The 18,259-nt window shown below is 41.6% G+C and overlaps 1 protein-coding gene across 7 annotated transcripts in view; it reads left to right on the forward strand.

The window, feature by feature from the left end:
- BLM (BLM RecQ like helicase) overlaps positions 1-18,259 on the forward strand; it is an 85,614-nt gene that overhangs the window by 58,671 nt on the left and 8,684 nt on the right. For 5 of the 7 annotated variants that reach the window (XR_004627671.1, XM_034667853.1, XM_011225692.3 and 2 more), the window contains 5 exons: positions 3,425-3,620; positions 6,150-6,340; positions 10,123-10,270; positions 16,985-17,184; positions 17,638-17,830. Coding sequence is in view for 6 of the 7 variants with exons in the window: in XM_034667853.1 (XP_034523744.1) it covers positions 3,425-3,620; positions 6,150-6,340; positions 10,123-10,270; positions 16,985-17,184; positions 17,638-17,830 (928 nt within the window). In the remaining variant the exon portion in view is untranslated. Of the gene's footprint in view, positions 1-3,424; positions 3,621-6,149; positions 6,341-10,122; positions 10,271-16,984; positions 17,185-17,637; positions 17,831-18,259 lie in introns of those variants that run through there. The other 2 variants (XM_034667856.1, XM_034667855.1) reach the window with 2 other exon arrangements.

Genomic DNA, 18,259 nt, shown 5'->3' on the forward strand with positions numbered 1-18,259 from the left:
TTTTCCTTTGATAAACTTTTTCTAAACTTTGCCTGGAAGAATATTCAAGTTAAAATAACTGAAAGAATGTGGCAAGAAAATGAAAACACCTGAACACTGGCTTTGCAATACATTACAGACAGATCAGTGACACAGAAATCCCGAATTAGACTAAAAAACATGTAAAACAGAGCGCCAGGTGGCTCAGTTGGTTGAGCATCCAACTCTTGGTTTTGGCTCAGGTCATGATCTCAGGGCCGTGAGATCAAGCCCCATGTAGGGCTCCGTCCTCAGGGCAGAGTCTGCTTGATATTTTCTCTCCCTCTGCCCCTCCCCTGCCAAAATAAATTAATAAATCTTTAAAAAAAAAAAAGAAAACATATAAAAACAATATGTGGCAAGGATGATATTGAAAATTAATGAGAAAAGGAGGATAATCCAACCAGTGGTACCGCTTACCTGCTGGGGGGAATAATTTTGGATCCTCCTATCAAAATTAATTATAGGTAAATAAAGGTATTGGTATTTTAAATGTATGAACTCTGGCTGGAAGAGAACCCAAGCTTAAAAAGATCTCAAAGAAGTAATTGCTAAAAATGATTAAAAATCTAAATAACTAAACACTTCTGTATCAATGAACAAAATTAAAGGCGATAGCAAATAATGAACAACTAGGGAAATAACGTCTTCTACAACTAAAACATCCCAGAGCTTTGATAAGGAAAACATGAGTCTCAAATAGTAAATTACCCCAGGCTGTCAAGAGACATCGAAAAGGAGCCACAAAAGGCTAAGTAGAATTGTTTTTTAAAGTGCAACTTTGCTAATTATTAAAGGAATCCAAACTTAAAAGAGTGAGAGACCATTTTCACCTCTTGTATTAGCAAACTTGTATTAACTGCTGGGGACAGTGCTATAAGAGGTGATTTCCTGCAATGTTCCTGAGAGCCTTTCTGGAAAAGAATATGGCAGACTGTTAGAGGAGCCTTAGATCTGAAACGCATGTGTGGAATTTACATCAGTGTTCGTTTATGGTTTTTTTTAATTGAAGTATAGCTGATGTATACCATATTATATTATTTCCAGGTATACAACACAGTGATTCGACGATTCTGTATGATACACAATGCTCACCACAGTAATTCTACTAACCACTTAACACCATAGACTTATTACAGTATCATTGACTGTATGGTAGTGTTATTTTTAATAGTAAGTAGCCTAAATGTCCTAAGGGAGCGACTGAGTACATCATACTGCATTCCTGGCCTTGAAAATGGTTTATGAAGAATTTCATAATGATATGAAAATGTTCAGATGTCAGTGATGGAGAAGTGTAGAGAAAAATAGAACCTAAAAGTGTAAAATCTCAACCATAAAAAAAGAAAATTGAGGGGTGCCTGGGTGGCGCAGTCCAGGATCTGACTCTTGGTTTTGGCTCGGCTCGTGATCTCGAGGTCTTGGGGTCGAGCCCCACATTGGGCTCTGCACTCAGTCCAGAGTCAGCTTGAGACTCTCTCACCCTCTGCCCCTCCCCACTGCTCTCTCTCGCTCTCTCAAATGAATCAATAAATCTGTTTTAAAAATTGAATAGAAAAATAGATGAGAAAAAAAGAAAAAAGCCAATTCTTTTCAAGTTCTTTAAATCTCTATGTACAGTGTAAGTATTCTACAGGACCCGTGCACACATGTGTATCTGTATGCATGTATATAAAACACCTCAATCAAAACTGTAGTTTAAAAAAAACGGATGAGTTTTTTTTCTGTTTTCAGTCTAGCTAATCCTCACAGTCAAGGTATAATTGTACAATCACTGGACAACCTTGATCTTGTTACATTTGTAAGATAGAATAAAACTTCATTGTTTTTCCTCACAATTATTATAGTCTGAAGTTTCGAAAGCAACACAGAAACAAGGAAGTAACAGCTCGACTAAGCCAGTCTTCCCAGTGACTCGAAGTAAAGGCTTTCAGGGGGGGGAGTTGGCGTTGGGGTTGCCTCACTGGGAGCCCGCACACTGCCTCACAGCCGAGGCCCACTCGACCTGGGGAGCCGCACCCGCACCCCCACTTCTCAGAACGCTGGGGCCCGCGGGCTGCTACACCTCCCTGCGCAGGCTCTCCACCTGCTCTCCACCACTAGAGGCTCCAGCAGACTTTCTCTTTTCAAGGACACTTCCCTTCCATCAAAGTGCCATAAATTGAGAGGGCTGACGGGCTGTAGCTCAGGCGCCCCCGAGCGCTCCTATTCGCTGGCCACGTTCTCCGAGGCCTGACTTGCTCACTCGTGCGCAGACACTGACACCACATCCTCAGCCTCAGTCTGGCTGCCAGGTAGTGCAGTTGCTTTTGAAATACTGTTCTTGCAGCTGCTATTTATTTTCTTGGGAGTTAAAAAAAAAAAAAAAAGTCTTGCAGCTTTATTTGTATAATATAATCTTGCCTGGAAATGTAATTTTTTGTTGTTGTTGTTGTTGTTGTTGTTTTAAAGATTTTATTTATTCGACAGAGATAGAGACAGCCAGGGAGAGAGGGAACACAAGCAGGGGGTGGGAGAGGAAGAAGCAGGCTCATAGCAGAAGAGCCTGATGTGGGGCTCGATCTCATAACGCCGGGATCACGCCCTGAGCTGAAGGCAGATGCTTAACCGCTGTGCCACCCAGGCGCCCCTGGAAATGTAATGTTTTTGTCTGGGTTAATAAGTCCTACATTTGTAACTGAAATGGATATTCTAGAAAATGATTTTTTTTTAACTAAAAGAGGATTTATGCATCTCCTGAAATTTAACCGTCACCTTGCTTGTCCTAAGTAATATGCATAGGCCAAGATCCACAGTCTCCAGTCTTTTTTTTCTAGTATAAACACCTCTCAGACTTTTACCCACGTGAGTTCCAATAAGAATTTCTCAAGTTTTTAACTTTGAAATCAGCTGTTGAGGAAAAGGAGCTGGCATGTGATCCATCAGCTGCTCCCCCTGGGAACAGGGACGGTAAGCATGGTGGCAGGTGACAATGCCATTGCTCCAAGCATCAGAGAAGCTGGCAGAGGTAACATGTGGGAGCTCGTCCATGACTGTGGAGCTGGATGTCATGGCCATGTGGACAGCACCCTCATGCCTTCATATCAGAAATGGAAGAGAGGAAGCAGTGGCAGCCCACCAAGACAGATGGCTCTTGATTCTGGCCCCTTCCATGAAAACGCCAAATCACACGAGAAAGTGCCTGCCACCGTGAGCTCCTCTCTACCTTCTCAGGTCTTCATAGAATTGCAAATTATCAATAGGAAGATCTCACTTTCGTCATGCTAAATAACGGGACCAAGTGAAGGTATTAGATTGCTGTATAGAGTACACTTTAAAATAGAGGGTAGAGCTTTTAGAGGCGCCTGGTACTAAAATGTTCCTTTCCATCTATTATGAGTCTAAGAGGCTTGTGCTCTTTCATCAGGTTATCTGTGCAACAATAGCATTCGGAATGGGGATTGACAAACCCGACGTGCGGTTCGTGATCCACGCGTCTCTCCCTAAATCTGTGGAGGGCTACTACCAGGAATCCGGCAGAGCTGGGAGAGATGGGGAGATATCGCACTGCCTGCTGTTCTATACCTATCACGATGTGACCCGGCTGAAGAGACTCATACTGAGTGAGCTAAGCCCCTATCCTCTTTAGTCTCCCGATGGAGCCTGCTCCTGCCATGGTGGTGTTTTTGCTCCAGTTTCTTTAAATCGTTATAGAAGTATTACATGCTTGTCATGTAAAACTCAAATGGTACAGACGTGTGTATACAGACATATACATGGCAGAAAATGCCCAAACCATGCCTTGCATACAGTCCTGCCCTAGGAAATAACTCCAGCTGTTGGCTTCCTGTGTATCCTTCCAGATCCAACCTCTGAGTGCGTCCTTGCATGTAACACATATTTCAAACATGCAGAAAGGTAGGATGGGAAAAATAACAAATCCTCACATACCACTGGGTTAGGGAATAAACCCCCCCATATATCCCTCTCCTACCTCAGCCCTCCACTCCCCCATCAGAGAGAAGCAGGATCTTATATGTGCTGTTTATCCCTGCCAAATGCATAGATTTTGGCATTTGTGCTTGGGATTATATTATACGCCTTTTTGTATGTTTTCAGTCTACAGTAGGATGTAATTATGACTCCAATTGATAGATGTAGTTCGACTACATGGAATTCCGTGTCTATTTAACCAGTCCTTTTGGAATAGAAACCTAGATTGTTTATTGTTTTTCACCATTATCAGCAGTGCAGTATTGAGCATCTTTTACGGGAATCTTTGGGCATTTGTGCTATTGTTTATATAGCATAAAATTTCCAGACTTAGACTTGCCAGGTCAAAGTGAATACATATTTTAGAATCTCATTTTGGCCTTTGCCCATTTTTCTACTAAGTTGTGATAGTTAAATACATTTCCTAAATAAATTTGCTATTTTGAGACCACTTTTGAATGGATCTTTCCAGAAATACTACACATGGGATATGACACTTACCAGGCACTGTGCCAAATATCGGGTCACCTTTTGTGCCCATAATCCCTAGCTTTTGAGGTAGAGATCATCCCATGGTAAAAGGGAACTTCAGGGTTTTGTAACTTGCCCCCAAGAGCACTAATGAGCGGCAGCAGCTGGTAGAAGGGTGGGGGGAGTACAGTGGTCGCGATGCTGATAGATGACATTGCTTAGTACCTGCTGTATGTGCTAACTGCTTGATTATATCCCTTCATCCAGTCTTCACAGCCTGTGAGGCACTACTGTAACTCTCCTCATTTCACCCAAGAGCACGGCAGATGTAGAGCTAGTAGGTGGCAGAGCCCTGCTGGGGCCCAGGTCTGTCTGACCCCCGAAGTCTATGTCCCTTGCTCTACCAAGATGAATCTCAGTGAGGGCACCTGGGTGGCTCAGTCGCTTAAGCGTCTGCCTTCGGCTCTGGTCATGATCCCAGCGTCCTGAGATGGAGCCCTGCATTGGGCTTCCTGCTCACCGGGGAGTCTGCTTCTCCCTCAGACCCTTCCCCCCTTGTGCTCTCTCTCTCAAATAAATAAATAAAATCTTTTCAAAAAATAAAGATTCTCCATGAAAAAAATAAGACTTTTAAACTTAGCCTGACCATTTGTGTTTTTAATCAGAACCTATATTAAGTTAGGTCCAAATAATTCAATAAGCATTAAAGTTTCAAACACTTACAACATTTTGAAAAAAAGAATGCTCATAAACTAGAAAAAAACATTTTATTCTCATTCTTAACTAACCTCAATTGCTTATAAACGGAAAGTTTGCGCATGTGATTCTCAAACCTTGAAATTAGATTAGACACTGCCACCCTTATTTCCTGTTTCACATGGATTTTCTGGAGGTACTTGTATTTATCACAACAGCTGCCAAAACTTCAGTTTCTCAGAGATGGCATTGGAAGGAGTATAGCTCACCATGACTTCTAACTAGCAGTTAGTGTGGTGTTCAATATTGCTGTGTTTCCCTTAAATTTAAAATACGCTGCCAGGGGTGCCTGGGTGGCACAGTCGTGAAGCGTCTGCCTTCGGCTCAGGGCGTGATCCTGGCGTTATGGGATCGAGCCCCACATCAGGCTCCTCCGCTATGAGCCTGCTTCTTCCTCTCCCACTCTCCCTGCTTGTGTTCCCTCTCTACTGGCTGTCTCTCTCTCTGTCAAATAAATAAATAATCTTTAAAAAAATAAAATACCCTGCCAACACAACACCCCTGTGAGTTCACTGCAACACCCCAGGGCTCCTTGGCCCACGGCTTTGGAACCACTGGCTTAACTGCTTTCACCCCAGATACCCAGGGAGGTGCCTGCTGTGCTGACTTCGGATCCAGCTAAGGACATGCTTGTCTGATAAATACAGTAAATTTGATTCAAATCTTCATCATTGGGAATCATGAAGATTTGAAAAAATTTTTCAGCTACTCCTGATGACAATCTTCATTTATTCCTATAAAACTGAAAATTTGAGGGATAAACATAAATATACGGTTGGTCATAATATAGAATGATGTCATACTGATATAACACTATTAGTAATTTTATTTCATTTGCTACTTAAATGAATCTATTCTAAATATTTCTATGATATTTTCTTCTGTTTTCCTACGCTAATAAGTATTTTTACTTTGTTTTTTTCCTCTTTTAGTGGAAAAAGAAGGAAACCATCATACCAGAGAGACTCACATCAACAATTTGTATAGTATGGTGCATTACTGTGAAAATATAACAGAATGCAGGAGAATACAGCTTTTGGCTTACTTTGGTGAAAAGGGATTTAATCCTGATTTTTGTAAGAAATACCCAGATGTTTCTTGTGATAATTGCTGTAGAACAAAGGTAAAGTAAGGAAGTTTTAAATTCCTTTTAATTCAGGAAATTGCCAAGACTTTAATTTAGCAAAGTTAGATACCATAAGTTAGGTTACCATAAGTGGGCCCTCAGGGATTGAACTGGAAAAAGATGGCTCCCTCCCCATAGTAATTTGGAATAGAAACATTAAATAGTAATTTTGTGGAATAGCTTTTGAATTAGAAGCCTAGAAAAAAATATCCTGGACCTATCCAAAATATTGATGTTATATATGTGTACTATAAGGTATTTCAGAAATATTGATCTGTAGATATCCAAAAAATTCCAACATGGGCAGGTAGAATATTTAGATTCAATCCCAATATGTATCTGAAGTTCTCATTCTGAAGAGTTATAATAACTGGTGTACTGTGTGTTTGAATCAGGTCAATTACATTATACTATAAATTGGTTATTTAAAAACTATAAAGAGGGGCGCCTGAGTGGTGCAGCAGTTGGGCGTCTGCCTTAGGCTCAGGGCGTGATCCCAGCGTTATGGGATTGAGCCCCACATCAGGCTCTTCCGCTGGGAGCCTGCTTCTTCCTCTCCCACTCCCCCTGCTTGTGTGCCCTCTCTCGCTGGCTGTCTCTGTCTCTGGCAAATAAATAAATAAAAATTTAAAAAAATAAATAAAAAATAAAAACTATAAAGAATTAATGGTAATAGCTTCTAGATGAGTTTGCTATCATCCGTCCTAAAAATAACCTTGAGAATTTGTTAAATTCAATCATTAGGTACTTAATTTTACCTATGATTGTAACGGCCGCGTGATAAGCTCAGTCACAGGTCTGGGGCACTAGCGAGTACAGAGGGTGGGGTCTGCAGATTCCACCACCCACTCCCTGCCCTGCGGATGTTGCTGATGAGTGTCAGTTCTTGTTTAACAGATGTTTGTTGAGTGTCTGCTGTGTGACAGGCCTGTTCTAGGAGATTGGGATGCATCACTGAATGAACTAGGAAGATCCCTGCCCTTGTGGGGTTTACATTCTGGCCAAGAGAGGCTGAGTACCAACCATGTCAGGGCACGGGAAGCACAGCAGTGTTGGAGCCAGGAGTAGTGGGTGGGATGCAAGCTGCCAGATCAGGCACGGTGGCCCAGGGAAGGCTTCTCACAGAGATGCAGAGGCCCAAGCAGCGGACGCTTGTAAAGGGAGTGAGCTGAGCAGCTCCCTGGATGTGGGCATTCTTGGCCCCAGGTGTGGGGGGCATGCCTGTGGATTTGATGGATAGCAAGGGAGCCCGTGTAGCTGAGCAGGGCAAGAGTCCATTAGGGAAAGGAAATGGCAGGCCAGAACAGGAGCTGGAGTGTGGTGTGACTTGGGGACGGCTGTTTGGCAGGGCGGATCTGTTCGGTTTGGGGTGTTTCGAGTTAGATGTATCTGTTAGATTCAGAAATTCTGAAAAGAGGCTTGTGGTATCTGCCAGTTTGGGAGTGGTTGGCATACTGTTGGTATTCAGAGCCGTAAGAGCAGATGAAATCTTCAGGGGTATAAGGTTATACCAAAGAGAAGAAAACCAAACCACTGAGTCCTGAGACATTAAGAGTTTAAGGAGAAAAGGAGGGACTAGAAAAGGAGACCAAGAAAGAAAATTAGCAAGGTAAAGGGAAAAGCAAAAATCTGTACAGAAACCATTTCAGGGAGGAGGGAGTACTCACGGCTCCAGTGCTGCCACGAAGCCAAGTAGGGAAGGGACGGAGACTACACCACTGGATTTAGTGTGGAAGGAATCATGGTGGCTGGGTTTGTTGGACAGTTTCAGTAGCGTGGGGCAAAACTGGAGGCGACAAATATAGAGAACTCTTTCAAGTTTTGCTTCAAGGATGATCAGAGAAATCAAACAGCAGCTGGCAGGGGAAGTGGAGTCAGGAAAAGACAGAAGTAACATGTGTCTATGCTGATAGGAACGTACAGGCACAGGATGAAAAGCTGATGTGTAAGGAGAGGGGAGAACCTCTGAAGCAATGTTCTTGAATAGGCAGGGGTGGGGATCTAGTGCGCAAGTCCAGAGACTGGCCTCAGGCAGGAACCGAGAAGGTTCATCTGTAAGAGCACAAGGAAGAATACTGTGTGGGGCGTTTGCTGGGGATACATGTTGTGAAGGAAGTTTGCGAAAGCTCGCTTGTGGTTGCTTCAGCTTTTTCAGTGAGGTAGCAGGCCAGGTCCTCAGCTGACAGTCAGGATAAGAGAGGGGAGGGGATTGAAGAGAAAGGAGAAAGTGAAGTGGTCTAGTCATCTAGGACAGCGGTCAGCAAACTTTATCTTAAAGGGCCAGAGTGCATACATTAGTCCTAGGGCAGGACTGTATGCAAGGCATGGTTTGGGCATGAATCATAGGCTCTGTCACAAGTACTCAACTCTGCTCTTTTAGCCCAAAAGCAGACATAAACAATAAATAACATCGATTTTCCATGGCTGTGTTCCAGTAAAATTTGATGTACGGAAGCAGGTATCCAGCTCATAGGCCATGGTGTGCTAACTCCTGTTCTAGAACGGAGGAGTGCGAGACCAAGGATGTGTGATGATTACCTAGCCGTGTGAAGGGTCCACTTGAGGTTTGTGGCCATTTGTTGAAAGTGCAGACTTTCAACATGGTTGCATGTGTTTCTCCAGCCAAGGTCAGCTACTGCGGTTTAGGCAGAGTGGCGAAGAGTTGGATCTAGTGTGTATCGTCAAACAATACATGGGATGAATTGCCCTAAGGGCAAAGGAGCCGAAGGTACATGAGGTAGCAGTGTAATGAGGGTCTGTGAAATTTAAGCTGAGTTAGGGGATCATTGGAGGGTGGGAATGAGTGGGTAGGCAGGTTCAGTGGGTTATTGGAGTCAGAATATACTAGATGGCATGAGGTGACGGTCAGAATGAAGGGGTTGCTGATTTTAATGAGGCCGAGGTGGTAAGTGTGACCAAGGGAGTGAGCGGCTGGCATACGTGGAAGACAGGGTCACTGGGGCGGAGGAGGTCAAGACGCCAGAGGCCAAGATGGGAGGACCATCTGTCTGCTGAGTCACCATTAATTAGGCAGGAATGATGTTGGTGAGAATGATAGAACATCGTTTCATGATGGTTCTAGATAGAGCCTCAGAATCACTACCAACTGTTAGAATAAGACAAGAAACCTGTTTGTCTTGAGGTTGTGAGACTGTGGCAGAGGAACAAGGGTTAGAAGGTGAGGAGGCTGCATTGACAGAGGCCAGAAGCATGATGCTGCTTTCAAGAACAGTGGCTGGTTAGTATTGCTCGTTTGGAGATCTAGGATAGATGAAAGCAGACAGATCATACAATAAAGGGGGCTTTAAAAAGTAGGCTGGGTTTGGAGACCAATGAGGAGAAGGAGAAAGGGAACTGACAAGCGATCATTAAAAGGGTTGACTATGACACCAAAGCCCCAAAAGCGATCAGAACTCACAGATTTGCATGGCTGGACAGTGTTTTTGATCTTGAAGTCACCATCCAAGTGACAGAGCACAGTTCTAGGGGGTGTGAAGGGTTTGAAAAGGAGGAAAGGATATTCCTACCCACAGCATACTTTCGAGTAATTGAAAGACTGAGAGGTATGTCCGTAACCCAGTAATAACATAGATGTGGTAGAGTGCTAATGTTCTAGACACGAGGTTAATGTAAGAGCTTAGAAAAAAAAGAACATTTGAAATTTGGGTTTGGATCTTGGTTTTGGTGTGGAAATGGTTTGTTATGAGACTACAGTAGTATGAAACCCTAGCAATCTGTCACCTTAATTACAGCAGAAGGTAATCTCTTTTTGCTCATAGGATTATAAGACAAGAGATGTGACCAATGATGTAAAAAATATTGTGAGATTTGTTCAAGAACATAGTTCATCACAAGGAATAAGAAATAAAAACCATCCGGGTCCTTCTGGGAGATTTACTATGAATATGCTGGTCGACATTTTCTTGGGTAAGTTATCTGTTTTATTGTTTGAGTTATAGCAGTTAAAATTGAACATCTAAGGGCACCTGGGTGGCTCAGTCAGTTAAGCATCTGCCTTCAGCTCAGGTCATGATCCCAGGGTCCTGGGATCGAGCCCCGCATCAGGCTCCCGTCTCAGCAGGGGTCTGCTTCTCCCTCTGCCTCTGCCGCTCCCTCTGTGTGCTCCCTGGTATAGGCGCACGCTCTCTTTCTCTCAAATAAATAAATATTTTAAAAAATAAAATAAAATTGAACACTAAAGAATTCATCACAAGTACATAGTAAAAATCTCTCTTGTCTGTCTTGTAGAAATTAACGATTTCAGAATAAAACTTTTTCGAGTAATGAACAAAAATCAGCTTTAATGAATAATACCAATTATTTGTATAGAATTTATATGTTACTAAGGTGAGGTTTTCACATTCAGAAAAGCAAATAATAGGGCAAAATGGGTGAAGGGAATTAAGAGATACAAACTTCCATTTATAAAATGAATATGTCATAGGAATGAGAAGTACAGGATAGGGAATGTCGTCAATGACATTGTAATAATGTGACTGCACCTATCATGCTTAGCGTAGCATAATGTATAAAATCGTTGAATATCTGTATTGTACACCTGAAACTGATAAAATATTGTATGTCAACTATATGTTAATAAAGATAATAGTAATGATAATAAATACAAAGAAAATATTAAAGCATATACAATTTCATCTGAATGAGTGGGCTATAACTTGCTTTGAGAATTAACTGTTGAGTGACTTCCAGTTCCGGATGGCAGCCTGGGTAAAAGTATGTCTTCTTTTTGTTTGTTTGTTTGAGGCCCTATTAAAATAATAGGAAATAAAATGGGGATTCAGTTCATTAGGGCATAGAGAGCCAGAGAGAGACCCTCATCAGATTCAAGATTTTTCAAATTTTTTAGGAAATGGATGGAAGCATAGTGACAAGTGGAATGAAATACAGTGAGCCACCTGCAAAATGAATGTAAAGTGAGAGCCGTAGAAGAGGGGGGACTATCGATCAGGCAGAACTCCATTATCAGGAGGCCTCAGACTGAGTGTGCAGGTCCAGGGGGTGGGAGTAAAAGCAGGGGAGCCAGAAATAGGAGGGGGGCAATTAGTCTGCCCACAAAGAACTGCATCAAATACCAGCCTGGAATTGATTCTAGAAGAAAAATAAACAGCGTGAGAAATAGAAAGGCAGCTGGGTTAGGAGCCAGAGCCCCTAAGTGGCATTTGGGGACCACCCAGCCCACCGACTTACCCTAAAGCAAACCTGGATATTCCCATTCAGGGGAGGAATTTGAAGGGGAAATAGATACAAAATAACAGAGGAAGGGCACCTGGGTGGCTCAGTCAGTTAAGCATCTGACTCGCAGTTTTGGCTCAGGTCATGCATGATCTCAGGGTCGTGAGATTAAGCCCCATGTGGGGCTCCATACTCAATGGGGAGTCTGCTTGAGATTCTCTCTCCCTCTGCCCCTCCCCCTGTGCACTCACGCTTCTCTCTTTATCTCTCATATAAGTAAATAAAATCTTTTTTAAAAAAATTTTTTTTAAATAACAGAGGAAACCCACCTCAAAAGTTTAACCTTTCCCTCAAGATTAGATATAACTGGGCAATCAGGAGAAACCAAGTAAGTATTTGACCCTGGGGATAGTGAGAATTTATAAAATAAGCACTAGCTTTAGGGAGATTGGAGGAGAAATGCCTAATTTAGAATCTTCACAAAGACTTAAGTTAGAATATTATGGAGAAGAAACAAAGAATGAGGAAGCACTATTAAAATTTTTATTTATTTATTTTTTATTTTTAAGTAATCTCTATATCCAAACTCACAGCCCCGAGATCAAGAGTCACAGGTTCCTCCGACTGAGCCAGCCAGGCACTCCAGGAGCTGTTAAAAATTTTAAATGATTGACAAAGTAAATTTAGTGGAAATGTTGAAAGATAAAGTCAAGAAAATTTTCTAAGACCTGAGCAAAAAGGTATATGGAAAATATGAGAGAAAAAGTATAGATTAATTCTTAGGAGATGTGAAATATGACAAAATTTTTGAAATAGAAAATAGAGGGAGTTTTCAAATCAATGATATAAGAGAATTTCCCTGAGTGAAAGAGAAAAAAACCTTCAGATTAAAATGTCCACTAAATGCCAAAGGAAATGCTTTATGAAATTTGAGAATACCAAGAATAAAGTGATGTTGGGGAGGAAAAACTTCACCATCCTGTTAGATTTAGTGGTTGGGGGCTTGTGAATTAAACTGATAAAAGACAGGATTCATCAAAATGTGACTCAAAGGGCCAATAAAATTGGGGCTTATATACCATCTTAATAGTGGAGAGGGAGGGGGGAAAGAACACTTATGGGAAAACAAATGGCTTTTTGGAAGGGTAAGTGGGCCCTTAAGAGAATAGATGAGAGAGAGATAGGATAGTTTTGTGACATTGTTTAGGAGTCGTATGCAGACTTCTCATCTCCAGTGATAAGAATCAGTTGTCTTTGGTTGCTCCCAGGGAGAGAATTTATGACGACTGAGTTTTTTTTGGGGGGGGGGTCTCTGCTTTTTTGCAGATAAGAGGTTTCAGGAACTCAAATGCCTTCTGCTCAAAATAATTTTTATGCCACAGTGGCATATTCTGGACCCCTTCAGAGATAATCCTGAAAACTTTGGAAAGAAAGAAACCAAAGCCAATCTGGTGATCAATATCAGCTACCCTAGAGGCTAGAAGGCAAAGAAAGTGAGTGCACTCATTCTGATAACATAAGCAGGGGAGCTGACCCATGGGTCCAGGGAGAAGAAAGTCCAGGTCCACAGCTATGCAGCGGGTCCAGTAAGCAGTCTGTGCAAATTGTAACAAAGTCAAGAAAAATAGGTCCCAAGCAATGTGAGAAGGAATAAGAGATGACATTTTTTGATGATAGTAAAGAATGTAAATGTTAATTCTCAACAGAAGGAGAAAGACATTTAGAGATTCCATGGGAAAGATTATACAAAGAGAGCCAAGGTCAAATGTAAAACAAAGAAAATTGTTAACGATTTTGAGTAATTGATAAGATGTACAGAAAGCAATCCGGTTGTCTGGGTGCAGTAGACATTCTCCTGAAGGTTGCACAGCCGTCAGGACCTTCTAAGTAGGGAAGGACACTTGTCATAAATGCTGCTGATGAGCTGCAACAGAGTCAACGTATAGACTGAAATATGTTTAGAGAACTGGACAAAATGTGTTAACCTTGATGATGTAAAAATAAAAGTACAGTAAACAAAAGAAGGGGAGTACTCGGAAGGCTTGGGGTGCTAATAACCTCCTATGTAGAAGGTAGAGAGAGTAGCCAGAAGTTCTGTCTAAAGTTACAAAACAGGGGCACCTGGGTGGAGCGTCTGCCTTTGGCTCAGGTCATGACCTCAGGGTCCTGGAATCGAGCCCCACATCGGGTTCCTTGCTCTGCAGGGAGCCTACTTCTCCCTCTGCCTGCCGCTCCCCCTACTTGTGTGCTCTCTCTCTCTCTCTCTCTGTCAAATAAATAAATAAAATCTAAAAAAAATAAAACTAAAGTTACAAAATAATCAATAGATGAACCGATATTATGTAACTAGCCATATTTGGGGCAAGGAGAAGTGTAGAGAGCAGTCTAAATGAGATGAAGCCTCATCTTTCACAGTGGGGGGTCAGTAGGTAATCATCAGGTAGTGGCTCTTGGCTAGTGCAGTGACAGCAAGGGTTTGGGTTCCTTGTGGAGGTGGCCACCAGAAGAGCTGAAAACAAAAGCTATTTAAAACAGGACTGCCTGGGGTGCCTGAGTGGCTCAGTCAGTTAGGCATCCGACTCTTTGGTTTCCATTCAGGTCATGATCTCAGGGTTCTGAGATGGGCTCGTGAGTCGGCTTGGGATTCTTTCCTTCTTCCTCCCCCTACCCTTAGCCTATGCTTGCATGCACATGCTTGCATGCATGTGCTCGCGTGCGTGCACACTGTCTCTCAAATAAATAAATAAAATCTTAAAATCACTACCTTGGGGCACCTGATTGGCTCAGTAGGAAGAACACAACTCTTGTTCTCAGGGTCATGAGTTTAAGGCCCACGTTGGGGGTAGAGATTACTAAAAATTAAAATTAAAAAAAACCAAAGAAACAAACGTGATTGCTTTCCAGAAGAGAGGAGGATGGGGGAGAGAAGGATGGGACAGAGGAATGTTGCTTTTCATCCTGAACCTTTCTGTATACTATATGGTATTTTTTCCATGTACATGCCTCACTTTAGTTTTCAAAAACTAATGATGCACTGTATGGTGACTAACATATCATAATAAATAAAAAATAAATTAATTAAATAAAATAGATAAAGCAATTAATAGGTGCATTTGTTTTTTAAAACATTAATAGCCTAGATTAGCATAGGAATATGGTTTACTCAGGTTCCTCAACTGTTCCTTCTGAATCTGCTCTTTCCTCCCGGACAAAAGCAACTTTTAGTGCTGGTCTTCCCTTTCTGGATTCTTTTTTGTTGTTGTTTTAAGTTTTTATTTATTTTTCAGAGAGCACAGCAGAGGGAGGGAGCAGCAGAGGGAGAGAGAGAAGCAGACTCCCCGCTAAACAAGGAGCCCAATGCTGGGCTCAATCCCAGGACCCCGGGATCATGACCTGAGCCAAAGGCAGACGCTTAACTGACTGAGCCACCCAGGCACCCCCCCCCTTTCTGGACTCTTGCCTTTGAGTTTGGACCTCTTTTGGGGGTCAGGAGGAACAAGGGGTTGCAGATAAAATCATGTATTATAAGAGTGATACGTGATCCCTCCACATTGCAGTACGTAGAAAATACAAGTAACTCCAGAAAAAACTGCTAATATTTTAATGTGTATTTGTTCACAATCAACATATTTATCATATTGTACATATAATTTATATCATTTCTATACAATAAAATATAAGCATTTCTGAATTTTTTTAAAGTATTTAGTAATTTGTATTTTATCATTTTGATGAGATGTATTTGAGTAGTCTTATTTAAGGACATATTTTTCTATTATATGTAACGATGTGATAAATGGCCTTTTTTTATTTGTTTGTTTGTTTTAAATAGAAAGTACATCTTTTTTCTTTTTTTTTTTTTAAGATTTTATTTATTTATTTGACAGAGAGAGAGACAGCCAGCGAGAGAGGGAACCACAAGCAGAGGGAGTGGGAGGGGAAGAAGCAGGCTTCCAGCAGAACAGGGAGCCCGATGTGGGGCTCGATCCCAGAACTCCCGGATCATGCCCTGAGCCAAAGGCAGACGCTTAACGACCGAGCCACCCAGGCGCCCCATAAATGGCCTTTTAAATACACGTTCAGCTGCATTTCTGATTGCACCTTTCATGTAGATTCCTAGAAAGATTGCTAAATCAAACATCTTTCTTTTTTTTTTTTTTTTTTTTTTTAAAGATTTTATTTATTTATTTGACAGAGATAGAGACAGCCAGCGAGAGAAGGAACACAAACAGGGGGAGTGGGAGAGGAAGAAGCAGGCTCATAGCCGAGGAGCCCGATGTGGGGCTCGATCCCATAACGCCAGGATCACGCCCTGAGCCGAAGGCAAATGCTCAACCGCTGTGCCACCCAGGCGCCCCCCAAACATCTTTCTGACATAGTGTTTCTCATTAGCTCTTTCATGTTTTTAAGAAAATTGTATTTCAGCTTTCTTTTTTTTTTTAATTTATTTATTTATTTTAGTAATCTCTACAACCAGTGTGGGGCTCAAACTCACAACCAGCCCCCGCCCTGACTTTTTTTAAGTTTATTTATTTTTCCCGCTTTCTTAGTTATCCCCAGCACTAGGGCTAGTCCTGTAATGTGATGTTTCAGGGATACAAACCACTTGAAGGAAGAAAAACTTGAATCATGGGGCATGTATGACCAGAAGCCATCTGACATTTATAATAATGTAATTCTTTGGAACTCTTAAAATAGAGCTAAAGCTTTACAAAGTAACTGTTAATTCTGATTGTAAGCAGCATTACAAGACCTCTTAAGTAGATTGCTATAATAAAGTTGTGTTTACAATGAAGACATTAGTAATTACAGCAGATTGGATATGAGACCAAAGGTCCAGCCCAGTGTGGTGCTCTCAGCCAGTAGGAGGAGGAGGGAAGGATGCAGTCTCCTGGAGTGGTGTGTTTTTGTCTTACAGGCTATAAAGGCTTCCTCCGTGAGGGTCACAGAAAGTATGGGCTTAAATAATTGGACAGCACACAAGTAGTGCTTCCCGTACCAGACCAGAGATAGTGTTTGTGAAAATAGTCGTCCACAATTTTTTGTGACTAGATCAGGAATGCACAGTTATCCTAATGTAGCACAGTGATGCGAAGCCCTTAAAGTTTATGTAAACTCTCTCTCTGATTTCTTTGCTCTGATGTAATTTTATAAGTTTTAAGTGCAGCGTCCTAAAGTGACAAGCTTTATTTTGCTGCTGTTTTTGGTCAATGCGTGTTATAAAAAGATGAGGAAAAGTACATATAACCACAGAAATTCTAGAGTTCTACTCAAGTTTTCTCATTTTATGGAAATGGGTGTCTATTTTTTGCCATGGGCTTTCCTGTGGAACAGATTATCTATTCCATTTATCCAGACCTGTCCATAAATGACTTTTGCAGCCTCTCCTACTAGAGGCTTCTGACGTACCTACATTCACTAATCTAACTCTTTTGGCCTTCTTACCAGGGAGTAAGAGCGCAAAAATTCAGTCAGGAATATTTGGAAAGGGATCTACTTATTCACGACACAATGCTGAAAGACTTTTTAAAAAATTGATACTTGACAAGATTTTGGATGAAGACTTATATATCAATGCCAATGACCAACCCATTGCCTATGTGATGCCAGGAAATAAAGCCCAAACTGTACTAAGTGGGCATTTAAAGGTATGATATCTTAAATGTTTGTTTTATTTAATTATCTTACAGTGAGTGGGCAAAAATATATTACTGCAAATTAGAGGGTCTTCTCCAAAGCTTATGGATACTGAATTTATATATACTGTCCTATATGAACGTGTTCTGTTTCTCAGTTTGGAAAGAGACCTTAAAATCGAACCCAAGTAATGTAGTACCTGTCAAAGTGAATTCAGTCGGGTCGTCTGATCTCTGAACCCTCAACATTCATTAGGTAAACATTTATCAAGCCATTCTGTGCCAGGCACTGGAGATATAAAGAGAGGAGTGCACAGCCCCTGTTCCCGAGGGGCTTGCTGTAGGTGCTTGGCATAACAGAAATACAAAACACTCACACACACACACTTAAGAATTAAATGAAGACTGTATTTGGATACAAGTGCGTGGGTACCCACTCCTGTGATCATTTTCTCTCTCACAAAGGTAGACTTTATGGAGACGGAAAATTCCACCAGTGTGAAAAAACAGAAAGCTTTAGTGGCAAAGATATCTCAGAGGGAAGAGGTGGTGAAGAAGTGTCTTGGAGAACTGACAGAAGTCTGTAAATCTCTGGGAAAAGTTTTTGGTGTCCACTACTTTAATATTTTTAATACCGTCACTCTCAAGAAGCTTGCAGGTAGGCATGGGTGAGCCTTCGGTTCTGTGGCATGAATTAATAAGCCAAAAGTTAGTCTTGCTAAGGAACTTTTTAAGTGCATAGATCTAGCTGAGTTTATTTTCGCTATTTTTATTTAATCTCTAAATTGAATGCTCAAACAACTTAAACTTGAGATGAAATATGGTCTTTAAAATACATATAGTGGGACGCCTGCGGGGCTCAGTTAGTTAAACGTCTGCCTTCAGCTCAGGTCATGATCCCAGGGTCCTGGGATTGAGTCCTGCATTGGGCTCCTTGCTCAGCGGGGAGTCTGCTCCCTCTGCCTGCCACTCCCCCTGCTTATGCTCTCTCTCGCTCTCGCTCTGACAAGTAAATAAATAAAATCCTTTAAAAATAATAATAATAAGATATATACATTGCACTACTGGGTATTTACCCCAGAGATAC

This window comes from Ailuropoda melanoleuca, chromosome 9, assembly GCF_002007445.2.
Source record: "Ailuropoda melanoleuca isolate Jingjing chromosome 9, ASM200744v2, whole genome shotgun sequence".
Taxonomy (NCBI): Eukaryota; Metazoa; Chordata; class Mammalia; order Carnivora; family Ursidae; genus Ailuropoda; species Ailuropoda melanoleuca.